This window comes from Lycorma delicatula, chromosome 8, assembly GCF_047948215.1.
Source record: "Lycorma delicatula isolate Av1 chromosome 8, ASM4794821v1, whole genome shotgun sequence".
Taxonomy (NCBI): Eukaryota; Metazoa; Arthropoda; class Insecta; order Hemiptera; family Fulgoridae; genus Lycorma; species Lycorma delicatula.
In genome coordinates this window covers 28,340,787-28,365,533 of record NC_134462.1, presented here as the reverse complement: position 1 = coordinate 28,365,533, position 24,747 = coordinate 28,340,787, and the positions used below count along the sequence as shown (strand labels likewise).

General features: G+C 28.5%; 1 protein-coding gene across 3 annotated transcripts in view; it reads right to left on the bottom strand.

The window, feature by feature from the left end:
• The window catches only part of Fhos (Formin homology 2 domain containing), a 510,750-nt gene extending 487,823 nt beyond the window's left edge, over window positions 1-22,927 (bottom strand). For all 3 annotated transcript variants that reach the window (XM_075373283.1, XM_075373282.1, XM_075373284.1), the window contains exon 1: window positions 22,738-22,927. In XM_075373283.1, the coding sequence (XP_075229398.1) occupies window positions 22,738-22,758 (21 nt within the window). In that variant the 5' untranslated portion in view covers window positions 22,759-22,927. The remainder of the gene's footprint in view (window positions 1-22,737) is intronic.
• Between the last annotated feature and the right edge of the window lie 1,820 nt (window positions 22,928-24,747).

Sequence of the window (24,747 nt, the reverse complement as noted above, 5' to 3'; positions counted from 1 at the left end):
TGTCTGACAGTATGATACAGATTAAAATTTAAGTAAAGGTTATTTGCAAATCGTTTTGAAATTTCATTATACCTGATAATTTTAGTTTTTGGGTTTATTTACCTGCGTAATCAAAGATTGATCGAAATAGGCGTAAAAAGTATTAACTGTGCAACTGTTAAAATAAAAGCTCAATTTAAAAGAAGAGGTAAAGGAAATAAGTATTTTTATGAGATAATTTATTTATAAACATTTTATTTAATTAAACGGGCTTAAAATAAATCTGAATGTTACTACGTATTTGACAATCACATTTCTGTTTTAAAGTCTACAGGAAAATGTTGGAAATAAATTGAAGAATGAAAAGTGCAACAATGCGTAAATGAGATTCTTCTCCAGTTTAAACTGGAAAAATTCCATACGTCTACGTTCTTGGCTAAGAGAACTGAATGTTTATATGGATTTAAACGTATACCAAAACGTATAAGAAGTTTTAAAACTCCAGTTCTTTAAAGTCTTAAGTTAAGATCATCGTGTGTATAGCGAGTGTTGTGCAGAATTAAGATCAAAGCAAGTAGTTCTGAGGTTAATCTATGTTTGATTGAGTCGTATTTAAAATAGATCCAGCTGTTATTTAGCCACACAGTTAGCTGTTTAATCGGTTGGTTGTTAGTTAATAATATGTGCCAGAACACGTGGCCACGGAATCTCCGACATGAGATGCTCTAAATAATACTGTCGCATTAATAATGCCCCATGTATGATACGACACTTAAAAGTTTGTCTTGATTCTCTTAATAAGCACTGATGAGTGCCTCCCTATAGGAAGTAAATAGAAAAATTCGGTCTCCTTCGAATAATAATAATAATAATTTTTAATAAAAGACCAATAAATATTAAATCATTTATTTAATCAATAATTAAAATAATTGTTTATTTAAAAACACTTTAAAATTCTTAAATAATTTTCTTTTTTAATTTATCCAACATTTTTAACCCTAAAAAAATTCAGGATAACATTCAATAACTATTTTTTTTTTTTTTTTACACCAAAAACAAAAGACATTTTTATATTTAATAAAAGCTAATCATTAATAGTTCTTAGATCTTAATACGTATAGAAAAAATGTCATTTTTAATTAAAAGTCTTTTTAAATGGAAATCGAGTAAAAAGATAATAAAATAGCCGAGTAAACGATAATTTTTTAACTTTTGTACCGCTGTTTTAAATTATACGTAAAACCAATATTATACAGAAATAAACTATATATAAAAAATGTTATTATACTTGCTTTTTTTTGCCAGAATTTTTTTTATTTTTTTTTTTTTTTAATAAATCGTCCAGTAATTTCATCTAAAAGAACATTTTACAAACCAATTTCTAAAAGTTTCCCGTAATATTTTAAAGAATATGTACACTCATTTTAGGATGATAAATCAACAAACTTTACCTATGTCAGTGCTGTTTACAAAATGTGAGGTATGACTACCATTGTTTTAAAAAACTACTCTCCTAATTTCACAAAAAAAAAATTGAGTTTTACTTCCGAATAATTCCTGTCTAATAACGTCTCCTAAACATAATCAAGGCAAGTAATTATTATTTTTTATTATTATTATTATTATTATTATTATTATTCTTTTCGAAGTTATTAATGTGGTTAAGTATTTCGATAAAATTTTTCAACTATCCAATATTATTATTATTTTCAACTATCCAATATCAAAATATTGGCTAGTTCATAATTCCGATTAATTTTAATTTATATTTTTCTTTAATTTATTCAAGGAGTAAGAGTAAGTAATGTTATCGATAACATTTAATATAATGAGTCCTTTTTTCTTTAATTCTGTTTTTATAATTGTAAAATCTACATAATCCTTAAGCTTAATGTCAGTACCCATCCCCCTCAGTTTACGAAAAAAATACAGAAATCTTTGTATGAACTGTGCGTTTCACAGTTCCAGCGGCGTGGTGTTTGGCTTTTCTGCGCATTCGCATGTAGGAAGTTGCAAGCGAGGCTGCGAGGGAGAGAGAGCACTGTCGCTCCTGCTGTGCCGACCCCGGCATGCTGGTGGAAGGTAGTTTTCCTTTAACTCCGCGTGTGTATGGAACGTTCCTTTTCGTTCCCTTTTCTAGTTTAGTCGGTGGAAGTAATATGAAAGTGGTTTAGTTGTTTTTTCAGTAGTGATCAGAAGATGGCGGAAAGCAAGAGCTCTTTGATCGCTAAATCTGTCCAAAAACATGTTGGAAGGGCGAAAGAGAAGGTAATTAGTAAAAACTAATTATATATTTGTTTCTGTGTACATAGAAATTTAAATTAAACACCACTGGACTATAGTGTTTTTAAGTCGACATTTTATTAAATTATTATCCAATAATATTAAAACATATTATCTGCATTGACATTTTATTATTTATTGGATTAAACCGAATACGGTTAAAATAACATATAAAATATTCTACATACGGTTAAAATACCGTGTACCATACTCTTGAATATGACAAAATGTAGAATTAGATTATTATCCTGCTTCTAGCTACTCTATTTAATTCATTTTTTTCGTTTCTTTTATTTTACAGAAAACTTTAACCACGGCCATGAAAAGAAGGCCCAGAAAAAGATTTTCTGGAACAACACCCCCACTAATTTTAGCTACGAGCCGCCACTGGTCTTATGGTTAGGTGTAATTTCATGGATTAATTGTAGTCGAAGTTTCAGTTGCTTGCGAACAACATCATGGACTTTTACGATTATTTAGTTGCCGAATAACACTGTGAACCGAATATTTTGGACTTTGTTGAAAATAAAATCGAATTTTATGTGTATTTTTACCAGGTGAATACCATTTCATAAAGCTTTCGGGTCTAAAAACTGTTCGCACCACTTACACTGTATTTTTTGTGACACGGAGAATTTCTACGATATACTCGCAAATAATTTATTTAAACGACACTCATTGATTTTATTTCTGCGAACAGTACACGCACTGTGCTTTCTTTTGTGGCGACGCCACATACTAATACTTAACAGTTTGGCCTGTGCAACAATTTAACACAGTCTGACAGACAATGTGTAAACTAAAACTTAATTGTTGTCCCTTCAAGATTACGCATGAAACATTATTGAGTACCGCAAAATGAAAACTATTTCGTTCTTGAAATCCCGGAATTATTTTTATCAATTAAACAGAAAGTAAGTTTCCGATCCGCATCGATGAGATTTATATATTATTTTAAATTTTTAGAATGAATTTGTAGAATGAAGAACAAAAAAAAGAAAAAAAGTAAATTAATAGTAATATATTACAGTAAAAATAGCTTAAATTCAAAATAAAATATAATTAATAAATTCAGCAATAATTATTGATTCAAAATATCGATAAACTAAAAAATGATTTATAGTATGCTAATGAAAAAGTTACATCATAAAGGTACAAGCAGGTATTCATCTACCCACGTATATTAATAAATTATACACGAACATTAATAACAGAAATGATTATTTTTACTAATGAGTCTCTCATTAAGATTGTTCATATAAGAAATAGTTGGCAGAATTTTACGCAGTAATTGAATAGTAATTACACTTAGCATTAGATACGTAGATTTAAAAAAAGCCTGCATGAATCATCTGTCTATTAAAAAACATTAATGGTGTATATTCCCTCGCAACTTAAACGTAAAAATACACAACTCAAAGGCTATAGATGCGTGATACTTATCGAGCTGTAACCTGTATAACTTTTAACAATCAAATAAAAATTAATTAATTAATAGGTAAAACTATCACGGATTGTTAATAAAAACTTAAATTCTGTTTGGTAAATTGTGCAAACTCTCGATTAAGTGCAAATATAAACAAAATTTCGATTAATCGAATTATTTGTATTAATCAATAAACTATTTCAATTAATCATCGTTTAATTAACCGGAACTCACAACTATTAATCATTATTTCATATGATGTTTTATTATATTTATTACGTTAAAAATTCTTTTAACTCTTATATATTTAAATTATCTCAAAGATTAATTGAAAATAACCGACTATTATAAAAAGAAAAATTTTCGTTATATCTGTAATTTGAAAAACATTTTTCTTTTTTTAATACTGCACATAATAAATATAGATAAATATTATTAATTATTAATTTTTTATCAAGTTTTCTTCAAATACGTTGTTTTTTTTATTATTATTATACAAAATGGTGTACACATTAAATTATATTTTTGCATATGGTAAAAAAGGTTACTTCTAAACATTTTTTATGATAATACGGCAAATAATTACATAATTTTATTTATTTTGGAGAATCTTTCCAATCCTGATAACTGGTTAAATTAAAGATGATAAATATTCGTGAATTTTATTGAATATTATTTGTGCACTGAAAAGTGAGAAATTATTTTAACAAAATAGACATTACATATCAAAGAACTTTCTACAATCAATAGTAATAATCTTTGTATAAAAAAAAAAAATATATATATATAATTAATGATAAAAAACACCATAAAATGTTTTTAATTAATTGCTGATAAAAGAAAAAATATACACGATATTTTTTTAACAAGCAGATGAAAATTTTAAGGTGTAATGTTTTGCATGTCAAGTAAGTTAAATAAATAATAATCTTTTAGTAAGCTAGTGACACTCCCTCAATACTTGTCATTTTTCTGTCACATAGCATGTAATAATTTACATCTTCTTCGCTCTAATGTAACAGCACGAAACACACCTCTATTTATTTATCAAATCAGTTCTGCTATTGGACAGATTTAATTTAAAAAATTAAAATATTCATTATAATTTAAGCGATAATAAATACGTATCGGAATATAAACCGCACAAGTCACTTGTTAATAATTTCGTTATAATTAAATATGCAATAAATGAAAAAAATTTATCCCAAGAAAAAATAATAAATTAACTTTTTCTTTGTAAAAAGTTTAATTATTTTTAACAATAATTTTATAATCGTATCTTATTATTTACTTTATTAGGAAAGAAATTCAGTTTAAAAATAAGTAAAACAAAGGAAGCAAAATGACAACAAGAAGGAAAATGAGGAGTTAAATATTACGATAGGTAAATTATTATATGCTGTGATTAAAATTACACAATATGAATGAAATAAAGTAGAGTACAAAAGCAGACTGGCACAAACTAGAATAGCTTTAATGCAAGAAAAGACGTTTGTAGATATAAAATTTAATCTAAGAACTGAAAAAAAAACGTTTTGAAAATGTTTGTGAAATATAGAGATTTGGATAGTGTATGGAGTTTCACTATTGTATGCTAGTGAAACATGGACAACAGAAAAACAAAAAAGAAAAGAAATTAGCCCTTTCAAATTACAGGTGAATATCAAGATTAAGTGATCGATCAAATTCAAAATGAAATGTTCTTTAGACAATTAAGAAAAAGAGAAGATTGTGGCAGCATCTTGTAAAGAGACAACTAGTTGGATGTGCCATTTATTACGACTACCAGGTTTACTTTATTTGGTAAAAGAGGGACTTGTAGAATGTGCAAACTGACTAGGAAGATGGGAATTTATGAAACAGATAACTGATGACGTAAGATGTAGAAATTACAATGAACTTAAAAAATTAATAGACAACAGAAAGGAATGGAAAATAGAATCAAAGCAATGAAATAATTGATGACTCATTAGAAACATTTTTTGTTTAGATAGCTAGAAAAAAGTAAAAAGAAAAAAAAAACATTAAAAATCTTAGAAGTTATTTGTTTATCTAAAAAAATAATAATAATAGATCATAATATAAAACAGAAGGAAACTTTTATTCTGGAGCTAGGAGATGGCCTAAAACGACACTTCTTTAACATTTTTCTTCAATAGTTAATTTTACTCTGAATCTATAAAAACTGATTGATAATTAATAGTTATAATTATATTTTATTTATTTATTATTATTAATTTTATATATACTAATTCCTCACTATCTACTGTTGATGACTGTTTAATAGAGATTCTTGAATCACATTTTAAGTAATATTATCGTAAACGATTTTAAAAATAAAAAATCGCTTAACTGCGCAAGAATACCAACTTTTCATTATTTTATTCTGCTCAATTTTTTTTTTTTAATTTATATTGAGTATAACTCAAGAACGACTCAAAAATCTTCATAAAATTTTTACATATATATATATATATATATATATATATATATACTACAATTTAACTGAATGGTATTTTCGAAATTCTCATACCTCAAAAAGTAAAGATAATTAATTTTCTTATCCCCTTCACACCATGCAACTGAAACTAATACCTTACTCTTCTTCGAAAAATCGGTAAAAACAATCAATTTAGAATTAATGCAGTAAAAAAAAGAAATTATAAAATGAAGATTTAAAATTTAAAGAGCTGGTATTTTTATACTTAACTTACATTTTTTTATTTTAATTAAAAGAAAAAAAAACGACTTCGAAAAGTGAACAAAAATATTAAAAAATAACACATTTTTCCACTACTTTAAATTTAAACTAAGCGGCGCCAAATTAAAATAACTATCAATAACTTGCCGACTTAGAAAGTCGAACTTTGTTTATTATTATACTTTTTTATTTTCATTGTAATTTATGATTTTTACTATTATTTGTCTTAATTTTGTTATTTGGGAAGTAGAATTACTAAAGATAGACGAAGCAGGAGCGATATAGAATGCCGAATAGCACAAGCTAATCGAGCCTTCAGTAAGAAATATAATTTGTTTACATCAAAAATTAATTTAAATGTCAGGAAAACATTTTTGAAAGTGTATGTTTGGAGTGTCGCTTTATATGGAAGTGAAACTTGGACAATCGGAGTATCTGAGAAGAAAAGATTAGAAGCTTTTGAAATGTGGTGCTATAGGAGAATGTTAAAAATCAGATGGGTGGATAAAGTGACAAATGAAGAGGTATTGCGGCAAATAGATGAAGAAAGCAGCATTTGGAAAAATATAGTTAAAAGAAGAGACAGACTTATAGGCCAAATACTAAGGCATCCTGGAATAGTCGCTTTAATATTGAAAGGACAGGTAGAAGGGAAAAATTGTGTAGGCAGGCCACGTTTGGAATATGTAAAACAAATTGTTAGGGATGTAGGATGTAGAGGGTATACTGAAATGAAACGACTAGCACTAGATAGGGAATCTTGGAGAGCTGCATCAAACCAGTCGTCAAATGACTGAAGACAAAAAAAAATTGTCTTAAAATATGGATGGGGTGATAAAATACTTGCCCAAATGAAAAATAAATTGTAGCAAAAAACACAAAACGATTTCAAAACTGAATCTTGATAAAAATAAGAAAAACAATATGAAGGGTGATGGAAAGATTCGGCTAACGAGTATGAGGAAAGGTCCTGTGGAAGTAGTAATACGTAATATTCTATATTAATTTTTTTCTTGAAATACTTTAAATATCAGAATAACAGCAAAAAATAAAATTATTATTATTAATATATAAAAGGTCTCCTCAATACAACTTTCTATATAAAATTTTAAAAAAATTATCAAACCAAAATCGGTCAGTGTGATGAAAGATAAGACTTAAACATTCGTTACAAAAATATAGATTAACTTGGGGACACATTCCTTTTCTTGACTATATAAAAAAAAACCAGTAGCCCTGTGTTTATGAAATTCATTAAAAATTCTTTATTTGAAATAACTTCATATTTGAACTTAAGTAAAGAAATACATTCTTAAGAAGTTTTGAGTCTTCAAACACGAAATAAACTCAATTTTTAAATATTTACCATTTTGTAAATCCCCATTTTTAAATCCCTTTTTGAAATATTTGTAGATGAATTTTACTTTCCTAGCACCATATCTCTAGAATTATACTACAAGAAGTAATGCATAGTAATAAATAAAAAAATTGGAATGGTTTTTTTTATTTCTCGATGTTACATTACCAAGAGACCCCCCCCCCCAAAAAAAAAAAACAAAATAAAAGTAGGGTTTAATGTTCGTACGTACGTACGTATGTGTGTACGTGTGTTGGCATGTTTTAAACTTAATAACGTTTGACTGGATAAACCGATATTGATGAAATCTTGTACAGAGACTCGTGTATATGGGACAATTTGTGGGTAAAGTTTGGAGTCAATATCTCCAGAGGAATAGATAGTTTTTGGGGCCAATTTCTCAAAATTTTGCAAAATAACCCCATTTTATATTAAGCTTAGTACTTAGTATATGCTTATTTTACCATTCTTAAAAAAAAATTCTGACTCAAAATTATCCAAAAAAATAATTTGAGGCAATATTAGGGGTGGGAGAACCGATGAAAGTTTGAAATATCGATTTTCTAATTTTTTTAAAAACTTTTTTTGGTTTATTTTCATACATCATTATTTTTCCACTATATAAGGATAACCCGAAAAGTGTTACAATTTTGTTATCACCTTTTCATTTTGGCATTCGTTTGGATAGAGTGTAATATATTAAATTTTAATTTTCATTGATATTAAGAAGTGGCTATTTTTATACGTTCAATTGATAAAGAACAGCAAAACAGGTAGTTATAAGAAAATGATATGATAAACATCAAACAACGTAAATATATATATATATATATATATATATATATATATTTATTTATTAAAATAAGTTAAAATAAATATGAACTTAAATATTTGTGTAGGTTATCTACTTATGTTAATGTATTATATACGTTCTTCTAAAGCGATAAACTACTGTCCAAGAATATATACTAATGTTAAGTAGCTTTCAACAAACTCTCATTGACTTTTAACAGCAAATTATTAATATTGTTTTTATGATACCAAGCACACTAGTATTACAACTCAATACATAACATTCAACAAAACATTTTAGTTGAAATGCAAAGATAAATATCAACTATTATTTTTAAAAATATTTTAAACGTGTTTATTCCTTTTAACAAAAATAAAAGATTTAAAAATATAAATGTTAAAATAGGAAGTAATTTAAATAACTTTTTTGGACACTGTTCAACCCTATTAACACATCTGCTTTACCGGATATATTAAACAATTCAGTGTTACCAGTAAAACAGGGAACAGTTCAACAACCGATTCCTCGGTGGCGATCTCAATTCTGTAATTCTAAATGTAATATGAACAAGCCAGGGAATTAACATGGGCTACTAGTTTTATAAACCGTCGAAATAATACACCCGTATTAAATATTACGGTAGTAATAACATTTACGAGATCGAAAATTTATCGTTTTAAATTTCCGATCTCGGTGGCCCAGTTGTGGCATCTCGCTTTTCCTTCAGATGTTTCTGGGTTCGTAAAAACATTTAGGATTTTTCTCAAATTACAAAATTAATTTCTTAACAAAAAAAAAAAACATTTGTGAGTAATCAATCCTGTAATCAATCAAAAACACTGTAATCAATCCTCTAATTACTGAAGTGAAGCAACAAGAAAACACGACGTTTTAACGACATTTTAAGGGTTAACAGTTAAGAGATTTTTTAAAAAATATACATTATAAAAAATAAATTTGATGTAGAATTGAAGTAACATTAATTTGAAGTATTTTGTTTTAAAAAATATGGAAAGAAGATAACAATAAATAGTTCAAACTAATAAAGGGGTTATGCGGTATTTTATGTAGTGGTTAGGCGGTATTTTTCCTGTATGATAGTCAATCCTTTGTCCTAGCCCAAGAAAGTTTTCTTTCATATTCAGTTTCCTTGTTTTTTCTCTTAAGGATTACAGGATAATTAAATATTTTATGAATTAAATAGTTTATTAAAAAAAAATTAATGAAGATTTTTCCCTTACTGAACTGTAGTTTATATAATTTATTATTTCCCATAAAGAGAAATACATTAATTTATTTTGTTACATTGTCTATCACAATTTTTCTTATGATTGTGTAAAGCATCAGAGGTAATGTAACATTAATTACTACTGTTTTTTCTGTTAGTAATGATGTTCCTCATACAGCCAGTCTCTGTATGAACAGAGTGAAGATATCACTTATAGGATTAAATATCATCTGCTTTTTCGATGGGAATGATACACTAATATGCAATACTACATTCGGCTAAATCAAAAAGGCAATAGAATTCATGTCATTCCTTATGTTCTTTAATATGCCTGGGATATGACATTTGCTATGCTTGGGAATGGCTATGCTATTTTTTGGCAGTGAATTTGTCTCATGTCATGTCACCTACAACCAATTACGTTTATGGCATGTAACAAAATACATTACGGTTTTTAATCCTAAAAAAGTACTGAGTCATCGAAAAAGGTTGCAGCAATAAATAAAAATCATATCTCCCTAATACTCGTAATTGAGATAAAATATTAATTGGAACTGCAAAATAATCGGGATATCATCAAGTTTTTTTAGAAGTGACCGGCCGTGAACTTGAGCCGATGCGCACAATGCACAGCGCCTCTGCGCTACTATCAGTAAGTACAATGGCGACAGTTCAGCAGTGCGTTTTGTGGTTAGTAGATCATAAATCAGTTTTAACTGTTCAACGGACTTTCCGGCGTGTTTATGACAATGATCCCCCTCATACAAACATTAGACGGTAGTAGGAGCAGTTTAAGGAATCTGACAAAATGGAAGTGAAAAAGTCTCCCGGACAGCCCAAAACGAGTCACAAAGCAGTTGAACGTATATCAAATTAACCAAATAGACCAAACTGAACAAGAAAGTAACGTTGCTGTAATGTTTCAACAAGATGGTTCGCTCCTAAATTTTGGCCTAGGCGTTCGACGCCCTCTCAATGAACGATCTCCTAATCGTTGAATTGCTAGGGCCGCTCCTGTGCTTTGGCCTCCGAGAAGCCCAGATTTGACACCCCTACAGTTTTTCTATGGGGATACGTTAAAAACATTGTCCACAGTGAAAAAATTTGGGATGTGCAACATTTAACACAACGGATCACCACTGTTATTGCCACAGTTACGCCTGCGATGATTCAGCGGGCCTGGATAAGTCGATTATAGACTGGATGTTTGCAGAGCGAGCAACAGAGTGCATATTGAAACATTCTAAGCTATCTAAAAACCTTTTCGAGTTGGTGAATTATTTTTAAAAAATACTCCTTTAATTATCTCCATTATTTACCGAGATAATATTTATTTATTTTTTATTTTTTTAATTGCTGCAACCTTTTACGATGAACCTATTTATAGGTATAAAGTTTATCGAAATTCTTTCCATCGTTATAAAACTGTCATCTGATAAATACAGAATTAAGAAATATCAAGATCGTGAGTCTAATACACGTTACAAAAAAACCTCGATTCATTTGCAAGATATTAGAAAAAAAAGTAATTTTTCTAATTATAAAAAAAACGCTTCAAGAAGATTAATTAATTAACATAAGTTGCTTTTTTAATAACGCATAAGAAAATTACGTAATATTTTTTTAAAATTCGACAGGTTACTCTTGAACGTTACTTATATCAAGATTTTATGCAATGAAAATATAATTTGAGAATTTCTGGGTTTAATTCAAAGGGTTTTAAAAATATCCATTTTTATTAAAGGATTTAAAATCGTTTTTATTGTTAACTTCTTTAATTTTACTTGCTTAGATATTTCTAATAAAAGATTCGATATTATATGAAGCGTTAATTTTTGTCACAGATAAATGTAAAACCAATGAAAATTCTCATATTAGAGAGCAAAGAACGGGTATAAAGAGTAAGACGGGGTACAATGAACTATTCACTTTTCAAACATTTTACCATCGTTGTATACTGCCAAGAGATGTAAATATAATACAGATAAATTACACGAATATATTCTTCTGTAACTTTTCTTCACTTAGTTTTCCCACTAATGAGTGTTGTTGACATCAGATTGGTCTCGGAGTTAAGCCAACAAACAATCAAAACTAGACTAGTTAGTTACCCAAGAATTTTTTTTTTTTGTCTATTATCTTGAACTACAAAATCAAAAACCTACTGTCTGTACGAAAGTGAAAATCCATTTATTTACATCATCAATCATATTACAGAGATCCACCGAAAGATTTGCGTAAAACATTTTCAAAAAATTAGCTATTATCTAAGCACCATTTTAATCTGAACGAGTAAAAAAAACTTTGTTTAACAATTTAGAATAAATGTATGTAACAATTTTGACTTCCTTGAACGAAGTAAAGGAAGTATTGTGATCGCGAAAAATTTCCGTTTTCAGATTTCAACGGAAATATCCATTTTTACCATCCCTGAATCCATTTTGATAGTTTCGGCGTGACGTCTGTACGTACGTACGTATGTATCTCGCGTAACTCAAAAACGATTAGCCGTAGTATGTTGAAATTTTGGATTTACGTCTGCTGTAACATCTATTTATGCACCTCTCTTTTTGATTGCAATCGACTGGACCAAAATTGTCCAAAAAAGCTCAAAATCCAAAACAATTTGAATTTTGGACTTTTTCTTAACTGCAGTATTAAGCCCTCATTGAGAGCTTTTCAACGATATATCATAAGTAGTACTTAATTTCATTGGTTCCAGAGTTACAGCCAAATAAAATTTTTAATTAATGAAATATTTGGATAAGGGGAAGTCACATCGGTTCGAATCAGACTTTCTCCTTTCTTTTAAACTTTTTTTTTTTTAATTTATATATATTGATTTATTATTAACCTCTGTAAAAATATTTTTACAATAAATAATAATTCAATAATAACAATAAAAAAAAAATATATGAAAAATATCAGTAGTTATTAACGAAATAAAATTTTATGTACTTTTCATTTTAAAAAAATGTTATGTAATTTAACAGGCTACTAATAAATCATGTGATGTCCACTTCAGATTTGGTGAAAAATCTGATTATTCGTTTTTGTTTTTATTTTTTTAATGGTTTCATCATAATAATTTAAAAAAAAAAAAAAAAAGCGTAGTATTAGATAGATATAAGACTTACATTTATTTAAAGAATAATAAAGAGACTTTTACTCTATCCTAATATTTCAGGTAAGATTGTTGAATTAATAATTGTATAAATATTTGGTGTTAATAAAAACGAATATTTTAGCAACTGTGTAACTGTCCATTTTATTAAAGAATTGAAGGATCTTATCTTACTTTCAAATCAAATAAATTTAAATGAAGTGCAGCAAATAATGCGTATATCTAATTTAATAGGCGTACAAGGAAGTCATGCGGTGTCCACATCGGATTATTTCCTTTAGATAAAACAAGAACAAAATAAAAATGGTAAAAAAAATTTACATTGAGAAGGATAAAACACAATAGTATTTTTATATTGTCCGCTTTAGTGATCCCCAAGACGAAAGGAGATGACAAGGGATGGTAAAGAGGCAAGAGGCTATAGCTGAAATTGCAGTAAAACCATTTGAAATTAAAATATTTTAAACTTAGATAAGATGATAATTATAATAAATAAATCATAACTAAATGAACAATTTCGAACAGTTCTACAATAAAATCATATTTCCATACAAACAAAATCTCCATAAACCAAAAATGTATGGAAAATACGAGTCAGAAAATTCAACATCTATCTCTAATATTTGAAAAAAAGACAATTATTATGTTTGAGTGTATTTTTGTTTGTCTGTGTGTGTTTGGGTTTATATATGTGTGTGATATATTATCATGTATGTGTGTAATTCATTATCATCGTAATTAAAATTAATGCGCTTACTTGATTTTGTTAAGGAATTGTGCCTTAAAAACTTAGTTACAACTTTTTTCTCATTTCCGAATAATCTCATGGAACTAAAGGATTATAAAATATTTTATTTGAGAACAGGTATTATATTGAAAAAGTTTGTAAATCATTGGTTAACAGAAATTTAGTTTTAGCACCAAAATAATTCTAATTAACACTAGGATGCGAATTTGAATAAAAATATAATACAATGCAACAAAGCGTACCGTTTCCCCTGTCGAAGCAGCTGCTTTAGATCTGTTTATTTTTTTAGTGGGAACTGTTCAGATCCGTTTACGTTGTACTAAATCAGAGACAGAGTGAATGAGAGATATGGAATCTTTTTAAAGAGAAGTACAGTCATTTTTACAGCATGTACACGATTAGGTCATGTATTAAAATTTATTTTAAACGATATACTACCAAAATTATTGCAAGAAATTAACTCTTTAAATATTATGTACGTGAGATCAATTTATGTCCTACAATAACATACTGTTAAATAAAATTAATGATTAATAAATTGGAACTTCCTATTTTTTCGTAATCATCTTACAAATTACATGTAATGGAACGAATTTAAAAAAAATTAATTACCCGTCTTTACTTTAACAAAAAAATAATATTATATCACATATCTGTAAACAATTAATACAAATTGTAAATGAAAATAAATATTGGGAAATAATTGATTAGAAACTACGGAGTACTAAATTATGGAATGCCAAACCGCACTTCCGTGGCGGAATGGTAACGTCATTATCTTTCGTACGGAAGGTTCTCGGTTCGAATCCGATAAGACTTGGCATTTTTTTACATATTACAAAATCCGTCTTATGTAAAAAAAAAAAACAAAAAAACTGTAATATTGGGTGTAGGCTTGTTTTTATCAACGAGAAAGATATTGCATATGAATTATCTATTTATAAAAAAAAGCTATTGTGTACTAGTATCGAGAGGTTCATACGCGTACAAAAGACTATTTGTTTTGTCACGTTGTACGTAAAAATAAAATAAATATTTATGATAATTTGATATCAGCTTTTTTTATTATTACATACAGTTACGGGAAAAACTAACTATCCAAAAAAATCTAAATTTTCCGATCTCCGTGGCGGAGTGGTAGCCACAGCCTTTATTTCAGTCTTTCATCCGGAGGTTCCAGGTTCGAATCCCGGTCAGGCGTGGCATTTTTCATACGCTACAGAATTCCATTTGCATATTCCCACGTACAAGCTTCTAGCTTCTGTGGTGAATTAAATTAATTTTTTTAGTTTAATTCATGAAACAATCCTTCTCTACTTGATTTGAGTAACTGATGATGTTATCCTGCACATTTATTTATTCGAAGATATAAAATACGTCAAGAACAATCAACCAGAAAGCTTTCTTTTAACTTATTAAGTAAAATATAAATATTAAACACTATTACAAAATACAATATGAAATATATATATTGTTTTACTATTTTCTTAATGTATACATTGCAATTTTTTTCAACTAGCGAACAATAAGCAACCTCCTCACGCTCTAATGATACAAGGATGATAAGTATGAAATGTAAATGAGGTGTAATCTTTTACCTCAATAAAATCAGGTTGACATCCTGAGACGTTTGGTTAATTGAACGCTAACCACCAAAGTATAGCGGTATCCACTGTCTAGTATTCATATCAGTAAAAATACAAGTCGAAAATCAGCTTTTAAATAACTGATATGCGACGACGAGTTAACCCCGGTGGGCATATATACAGAGTTTATCACGAAGTTCTCCCGGGGCTTTCATGATCTATTTTACTCGTGAAAATAATGGAAAACGTTCAAATAAACATGTTATAAAATTCTTCTTTTACGAGTTACAGCTAGTAAAAGATTTCACTCGAATTTCACCTACTCTGATGAAATGAGGTCATACTGAAAGTTTTTTTAAATTAAGGGACAAAATTAGTGATTTCTTACGGTTTTTAACCTGAAAAATCGAATAAATAAGTTCCAGAACCGTATCTGCAGTGGTTTTTAGAAATTTGGGGTGAAAACCAATAGATTTGGGTTAAAAACCCTGTTTTTTAATGTTTGACGTAAAATAACTTTTTTAAATGGGTAATAAACATATAAAACCTGTAGAAAATTTAATTCTGAACGAAATGGTTTAAGATAAGTTGAATAAAATACAGAACAATTCGAATTTTATTTAGAAACAATACATTACTACACCTGTCAGAAAAGTACTTAACGCAAACATAAACCAGGTAATTTTTTGATGATCTGAATAATTTGTAAAAACAAAATTTAATGTTAAAAAAAAATGGAAATTACACAACCATTGTAAAATAAAAATTTACTTAGATACTAATTTTTTTTTATTAATGACAGATATTTGAAAAATTATTACTTCAAAATTGGCAATAAAATAACAGCTGATCAACAATGCGCAATACTGTATTGTAAAAGTAGGAAAATCTGTATTGAACTCTTGTAAAAATCAAAAGAACAGTAAAAGACATTCCATAATAATAATAAACCTAAGTATTTACATAGATTACTTATAAGATTTTCACGTTAAAATTTAAAATTTAAAGGAAAATTTTTTTTCTTTTATTAAATGAGTTCTGACGAAGCAATTTATTAGTATAAAACCCACTTTAAATCAGTAAACAAAATGCAATGGATAAATTAATTCAATTTAGAAAATAGCTTACCTACCGAGAAACTTGAGAAAAAATGGATGATAAAATTTAAAACTTATACAACTTTTAATCTATATCATCAATTTTTTTTAACATTTTCATAGATTATAAACAGATATTGGCGAAGAAGCTAATTTCTCATTGCCATAAGGGAAGAAATAGGCAATATCTATGTAACCGGGATTCACACGTCATTGTTTTTTGACTTCTAATAATAACTTTTCATCCATGCCTCTCTTAAATATTGATGCTCCAGAAGTTAAATCAGTGCTACACTCATACCAATCAAAATGATGTCTTACGCAACATAGAAATTCAGACCTACACCCAAATAAGTCGATCAATTTAGGTCACTTAACAAGGGGAACGCAACTTCATTCCAGTCCAATTGATGCTCCAATTTGATAAATCCAAATAATATGTGATCTCCCACTTTTCCTCTAAAATCTATTCTTAGATTTTTCTGGGTGTCTACGCAGAACGCCAAACCATTGCAACTGTATTGCCTCAATATATGATCACGGATGATTCAATTTCTATTCTTTGCCTTAAATTCCTGATACAGCTCCATATAATAGCTTACAACACTTACCCCAGAAGCCACCTCTTTTTCATTTTTGGGTTTATCGTCCACATTTCTAAATCATAAAGTAAAAAGCTCTTAACACGTTTTTAAACATTTTTCCCTTCTGGCCTGACACTCAGAAAATAGAATTTATTTTCCTGGTTAGGATTCTTTCATTATAATTTCTAATGAAATATATGTTTCTTCTTCGAGTCATCATCTAATAAAATAAATTTCAAGATAGTAGAATCTCATGATTATCTCAAGACATACTTGAAGATTTCCAGCTTTCGAAGGTTACCAATATATTTCCGACGATATCTTCTTCAGAAACTGCTTTAAATAAATACTTCATCCGCATTTAAAAACCTCAAAGAAGCACGATTTTGCATCGATGCACGATGGCTGATTTTTTTATGCTTGCATTTACAAGTTCAAGCTAGATGATTTTTTATGCATGATTTTACAAGTTCATGATGAATGATTGTTATGCGTGATTTTACAAGTTCAGGATAGATTATTTTTATGCGTGATTTAACAAGTCCAAGATGGATGATTTTTCATGCATGATTTTACAAGTTCAGAATGGGTGATTTTTTAACGCGTGATTTTACAAGTTCAGAATGGATGATTTTTATACAAACAATATTTTACAAGTTCAGGATAGATGATTTTTATGCATAATTTTACACGTTCAGGATGGATGATTTTTTTTAAGGTAAGATGAAATTACAAGGTTTTTTGAATTGATGAACCTTCCTACCATAACGTGCGGCAACTATACATTATTATTTTTTTTGTTTGTTTTAGATTAGTACGCGATTGTAATATTTATAAGGTATATTACGTCATGATATTTGATGGGTAAAAATCACAGAAAATGATAATAATATTTATTAAAGAGCCAAAAAAAAATTGAAAATATGAATTAAGGAAGTAAAATACAACTTCTTTAGACTATTATGATACTAGAATATTCAAATTTAATTTTTTTTATATACATTAATAGCCATGTCGTAAAACGGAAAAACACATAAAATAAAAAAACTAAATTTATTACATTTTTATAGATAGAATTTTAATGTAACAAACATAGTGGAAAAGACACAGCAGTCGAGACAAAAATAAAAAAATAAAAGAAAAAATAATTAAAATAACTCGAAGTGCTGACGGTTCACCGGCCCATATTTATCGATTACCTCACGTATTTCTTTTATTTTTATTGTTTTCTTTTTATCATCGAATATAGAGACAACCCAACATGCAAACCTGACAGTTTTCCTCCCACTGACATTAACATTACTTCAAAGCCAAGTTTTGTTACGTCTCATTGAAATGAAATATGTTTTAATAATATATATGGTGTTTGGCAAAGTTAAAAATGCATATAATTTATAATTAAATCTTCTTTAAAAAAGATCCAATTAAACAATCGTATATTAAAAAAAGAACAAAATTAAAAGAAGAAAATAAAAAATTAGATTATCTAAATCACAACCTATTTTGTTAGATAACTATTGAATAACCATGATAAAAAATTGTTTGATTTTTAACTCAAAAATTATAAAAAATTTTCTACAACAAATTTTTTATTTCATGTAGGAAACCTAAAATTTACGAGAGAATGAAAAATATATGCGAAAATAGATATGTAAAAGGAAGAAGTTTCATCATAAAGGATTACTTAGAATTTTAAAGCACGATCACTATCACTGGTGAGAAAAATGTCATAATCTTAAAATTACGAAAACTTACGATTATGACTTTTATGATTTTTTTTTCTGTTAGTTGTGTTAGTCTCGGCGGGAAGGAGGAGACTCCTGCTAATACAAGTCACTGTAGGTAATGCGTTGGTGGAGCCGGTCCGTCAGGAGAAATATCTGGGTGTCTGGATGGATCACGAGCGCAAGTTCACCAGACACGCAGACGAAGTGGTCACCAAGGCAAATAGGGTGTCCAGTACCCTGACGAGACTGATGGCCAACGTGAGGGGCCTAAGTCATCGAAAAGAAAACTGCTGGCCACGACACACTGCTGGAACTAGCACTCAATAGAGTTACGAGAAAAATGGCCCTCCGGAATACATCTGCCTACAGGACAGTGTCCACAGAGGCTGCCTTTGTCATAGCAGGTTTGCCGCCCGCGGAATTCAGAGTAGAGGAACAGGTGGACAGAAGCAATGGAGTCTCGAAGCATGATGCTCACGTCAATATAATAACAAAGTGGCAGAAAAGGTATGAGAGGTCGAGGCTAGGCAGGTGGACCTTCCGCATCAATCCAAACATCAGAAGGTGAACTTGTCAGGAGTTTGGGGAGACAAACTTTTGACTTTTGACAAACTTTTGAGCTCCTGACGGGCCGTGTTACCTGCTAATATTGCTATCAACATTTCACTTAGCAGGAGAGGGTCACACTTTTAATGATGAGGGGCTTTGGTGGCAGAGTTAGATAGTATAATGATTTTTTTTAATTGTTCAATGAAACATTTAATAATCGTAACCCTATTTAAAAATGTACGATGTCAAAAACCATCAAACAATTTGAAGAAACAGGGATCATTAATAATAGGAGAAAACCAGGGAGGTCTAAATCTGCAACAAATAATAACAAATCATTAGAGGTTATCCAAGAATTTATTGAGAATCCTTATTCCTTGAGTCGAACAACAGTACAAGAACATAACATTAGTCAAAGTTCAGCGATTCTAATATTAAAAAGAGAAAATTTCAAACCCTTCAAAATTCGTCCGGTGTAAAAAGTTAATGAAGACTTCACTACGACCGAAGACTTCAGTTCTGCAAAATTATGATGAATAATATTTGTGCAGATCCTAATGTATTAAACAACATAGTTTTTAGTGATAGTGTAAATCGCCATAATTGATGATACTGGACTGATATTAATCCACACTGGTATAGTGAAGCACAATACACAGTATCCAGTCAAAGTAAAAATATAGGCAGCTATTTTTGGACGATTGATAGGGCCTATACTTTATTGAGGGAAATTTAAACGAGTGAATGTGAGGCTTTGCTTCTCGACCTATAATTCCAAAAATTCAAAACCTTATTGGTCTGAACTTCCAAAACATTCGGTTACAAGATACGCTTCATTTCGGCCTTCAAGAAGTGAAATTTTAACTGCATGTTTTCCTGAAAGATGGATTGACCGAATGGGTCAAACAGACTGGCCAACGAGATCACCCGACTTGTCACCGTTGGATTACTTTCTATGGAGCCATTTAAAAAGCATTGTTCATCATAATAAGCTTCAAGATATCGATGGTTTACAAAACAAAAATTCGAGAATCAACACAAAATATCACTAGGGAATTATTGAATAATGCAGTTTCTTCCATTTACAACTTACTGGCACGTTGACAAACAGGAAGAAATTTTGCTCATTTATCGAAATGTAAGTAAATAAGCAAACGTTACGCTTATAAATACAGGGTTATCATAAAAGAATGGTGCGGTTTCAGTAATTCATAGGAAGATTGTAGGGAAATTTCTAGATGTTATATTGGTATCCCTGAAATCAACCGGCAGACCAAGTGTACCAGACGAAACGGTTGAAGTAATTAGACAATTCCAGTTAGAAGTCCTGGGAAGTCCATCCCCGAATAATACAGTATTCTATCTGGAACGGTTTTAAAGTTTTTGAGGGGTTTCCATACTTTTGACTCACTGTACATATAAAACTCATGATTCAATTCTTTTAGTGTGATATTAAAAATATAATTTTTTTATAGAATTTTAAGATAAAAATCTATCTTGAATCAACGTGAAGTCCTTGCGATCATAAATAACTGTAAAGTGACTCCATAACTGGGGTGGCACGGGTGGTAGCGTGTCGGCCTTTCATCCGGAGGTCCTGGGTTCGAATCCCGGTCAGGCATTGCATTTTTCATAGGCTACATTTCCATATCCCACGCACAAGCTTCAACCTTATGTGGCGATATCATCAAACAAAAAAAAAAAAAAAAAATGATGGATTAAATTTAAAAACGCCTTAAATTGAAAAAATCGATTTTTTAAAAATAATTTCATAAAAAATTGTCTACACATAATTCAAATAAAATGAAAATGTAGCTTTATACATAATAATAAACATAATAATTTTTTTTTAAATCATATTTTTTTGAGAAATTAATTAGACTAAAAATTAGCCTGCTTACTAACAACGAATTTTTAAATGAGATTTACTAAAATTTTATTGCGATTTATAGACTAAGGATGGATTTCAATAAAGAATAATTAAAAAAATAAAATTTACAAGATATTTAAAAAAATAAATCATATTTTCACTGGAGGAAAATTTCCCCTACTGTATAAAAACATAAAAATCTGACAACCATAAGAATGTCCGACAGTACTGATAACAATCAATCAAAATACAAAAATAATGTTTTTTTTTCTTTATAAATAAAAACCCAATTTTTAAGGATTTACAATTATAAACATCCTCGTATACTATTTCTTATAATCCAATCTATAATTTCTTATTAAATTATTATTGTTATACTTTAAAACATTCATACGTATTTTTTACTTTTTAAATATATTGATTGATTAGTTACTCTTTGTTTGATTGGTATTTTGGTGTTTTGTTTGCGTTTTGCGATCTGAACTTGAGCAGTGTTGTTTGAACTCATTTTTGTATTTACTTATTTTTGTTCATGATGTATTTATGTGTTTACGAGGGATTCCAATGGAAACCCCTTTGTACATGCAATTTTTTTTTTGTATTCAAATTTACGTATGGTTTGGTAAATTGGAACCGATTGTAAATTAAACACTGCGCAAAAAAAAAAAATATATATCCATTGATTTCATTAATTTTATAAAAATTATTACACTGCTTAACAAAATAAAATGATTAAAATAAAAATAAACACTTCAAAGTAGTAAAAAATCTAGCCAACTAATTTAAAAGATTATCCTCATAAACACTCGTACAATGTTAAACATCATCTGATAAGAGAACTGATAACATTCAAATCTACCTTTGTTATGATTTATATACATAGTTAAGCGCTTAAAAGATAAGTCTTTTTAAATTATATTATCTTTAAATAATAAGAGGAAAAATTTTCATAATGAAATTTGTAAAATTTGTCTTTTAAAATTATCAATGTCACAATAACTTGTAAGATGTCATTTGAATTAATAATAAATATAGATAATAGCTTTATTTACACAAAAAAGACAGGAATCAAATAAATAGCAAAATTATCAACAAACACAATCTTAAAATATTAATTTTTCTACCAAACAAGAAATTTTACGGAATTTTAAGTATAATTTTAAATTCAATAGGTTAAATAATATCAGAAAACATAATTATTCGTTCTTAATATCTATTTTCATGTACAAAAAATAAACTCAATATATTTTATATTAAAACATGATTTTTATTTTCTTAACTGATTAAATTTATTAATTTTTAAAAGAAAGACTGAAAGCCTACAATTATAAATTATTATTATTATTAATCGCATGAGATTTAAATCTACTAAAAATTTTGTTTCATATTTTCACTAATTATACATTATTTTTATAAAAAACTTTTAATAGGTAACCTAAAAAACATACTGATATGAAAAAAACATGATGAGGAAATAATATCTGGGTTTTAACTGAATTTTTTATACACTTATTTTACGGATAAAATCGTGTAAATGTGTGGTTATAAGAAGTTACTAATCTAGGGTAAATTATTATAAAAATAGATTAATAATTTAATAAAGAAATTGATATCTGTAATGATATTTAGAAAATAATTTTACAAATAATTAAAATTATATATTTATAATATAAAATAATGCTTACATATGTTCTATAGGATGACATATCACACAATCATTAAACATATATCACAACACGTTGGCTGTCATAGCCTCATACATATTATGATAGCACACCCATCTACTAAGCCGGGACTGAACAGTGATGCTACACCAAAAGCATAATACAGTACTAAGTTGAAACGTCCGGAGAGAGATTACTACGACCACTAGAACACTGATCGACAAGGCGCGGGTCGCGAGCTGGTTGCTAAATTTAAACCGTGTGTGTATATTAATTTAACGCCTTCTCTCTCGCTTTCGCTTACTCCTTCACTACTAGAAAAAAAAAAAAATGGGACACAGATTCGCGACGTGAATTACGCCCTGAACTAAAAAAAAAAAAAAAAAAAAAAAAACAGGAAATGCAAATGCGTTGTGGTACGGTGCAAATCAATGAGAATATATATATATATATATACCGGTAAACAATAATAAAATAGATTTGTATAAAACAGGAACATTAAAATGTTCCCACCCTTTTTTTAATGTTTATCAAATAAACTGGTTTGTAAAGAGCAAATGAATTTTATCTAAAAAAAATTCATTAAACCATAAATAGATCAGTAAACCTAAAAGTTTGAAATTCCCGTTTATTTGTTTTGTGAACAAAAATATTATTTTCAGCTAATAAATATTGCTTTGAAATTATTATTATTATAATATTGGGCATATTTTTATAAAATGATAAATACAAATTGAAACAGTATAAATAATATAAATAATAAATGTAAATAAATATTTAGTTAAGAACAGTATATAGATATCATTTCAGGAATGGTCAAATCATCTTATTCCAACGCTGACATAAAAAAAATTAGTTCAACATTACCCTGAAAGATTAAAGTAAATTAGAATTTTTAAAATCCTTTTTTTGCAAAAGAAACAAGAAAAACCTCACCAAAAAATTCTTCAGAATATAAAGACAAAGATAAAAGTAAATAAAATAAAAATATAGGATCATAGAAAAAGGTCGCAGCAATTTAAAAAGATCAGAAACTACTAGAGATAATCAAACGAATATTTTTTAAAAATTCACCAACTCAAGAAATGTTTTTACATACCTTAGAATGTTTCAATATGAGCTCTGTTGGTCGCTCTGCAAACTTACAGCTGAAAATCGACTTCAGCTCAGGTCCACTGGCAGAAGCGCAGATGGAAAGAGACTTTCCGTGTTACTGGTTGTGCCACCCGGCATAATTATAGGATACGGGATCTCAACAACCCAAAAAAATTATTGTGTATGTCAGAGATTCCCCAAAAATAAACGTATGGTGCAGTTTAATGTCCGATCGTGTGACTGGCGCATTTTTTCCCCCCATGCGCCTACTATCACAGGGAATCCTTATTTAGACATGCTACAACTGTACGTTATATGCAATACATATCACCTTTACAGAAATAATACAATTCTTACGATTATTCCTTGTTTAATAAATTAAATCGGGCCGGTAAGAGTTTTGTAATCTTTTTTTTCTTCTTACATGGAACGCTTAAACATTGTTTATCTATTATTGTATATATATTGTCTTACGTATATTTAAGATGTATTTTTTTTATACAAAATCCTAAATTAATAACAGATTTTGATAATAGAAATGTACTGTTTAGATTTAATTTACTAAGCATTTGGCACCGTCGGTATTAATACAATTGAATAAATTAAATTTCTACTTACCAACAATTTATTAAAATTAATAAATTTAATTTAATTTAGTTAAATTTTTGGTAAGTGGAAATTTAATTTATACAGAAATGTAGTGGTCTTACCTTTTTTGATATTAGTAGCATTTTATTAAAAACAGCTTTATTTATATTACAGAAATTTTTGTTTTTGAACGGAAGAAATGATATCTGCGAGTCTCTTAACATACAGCTTAAAATTTCATCGTAAATTTTTTCGATATCACTCCGTTATTATTCTTTTATGAATTATTGATTGTTATATTACGGATTTATTATTAACATTTATAATTTCTAGAACAAACAAATATAA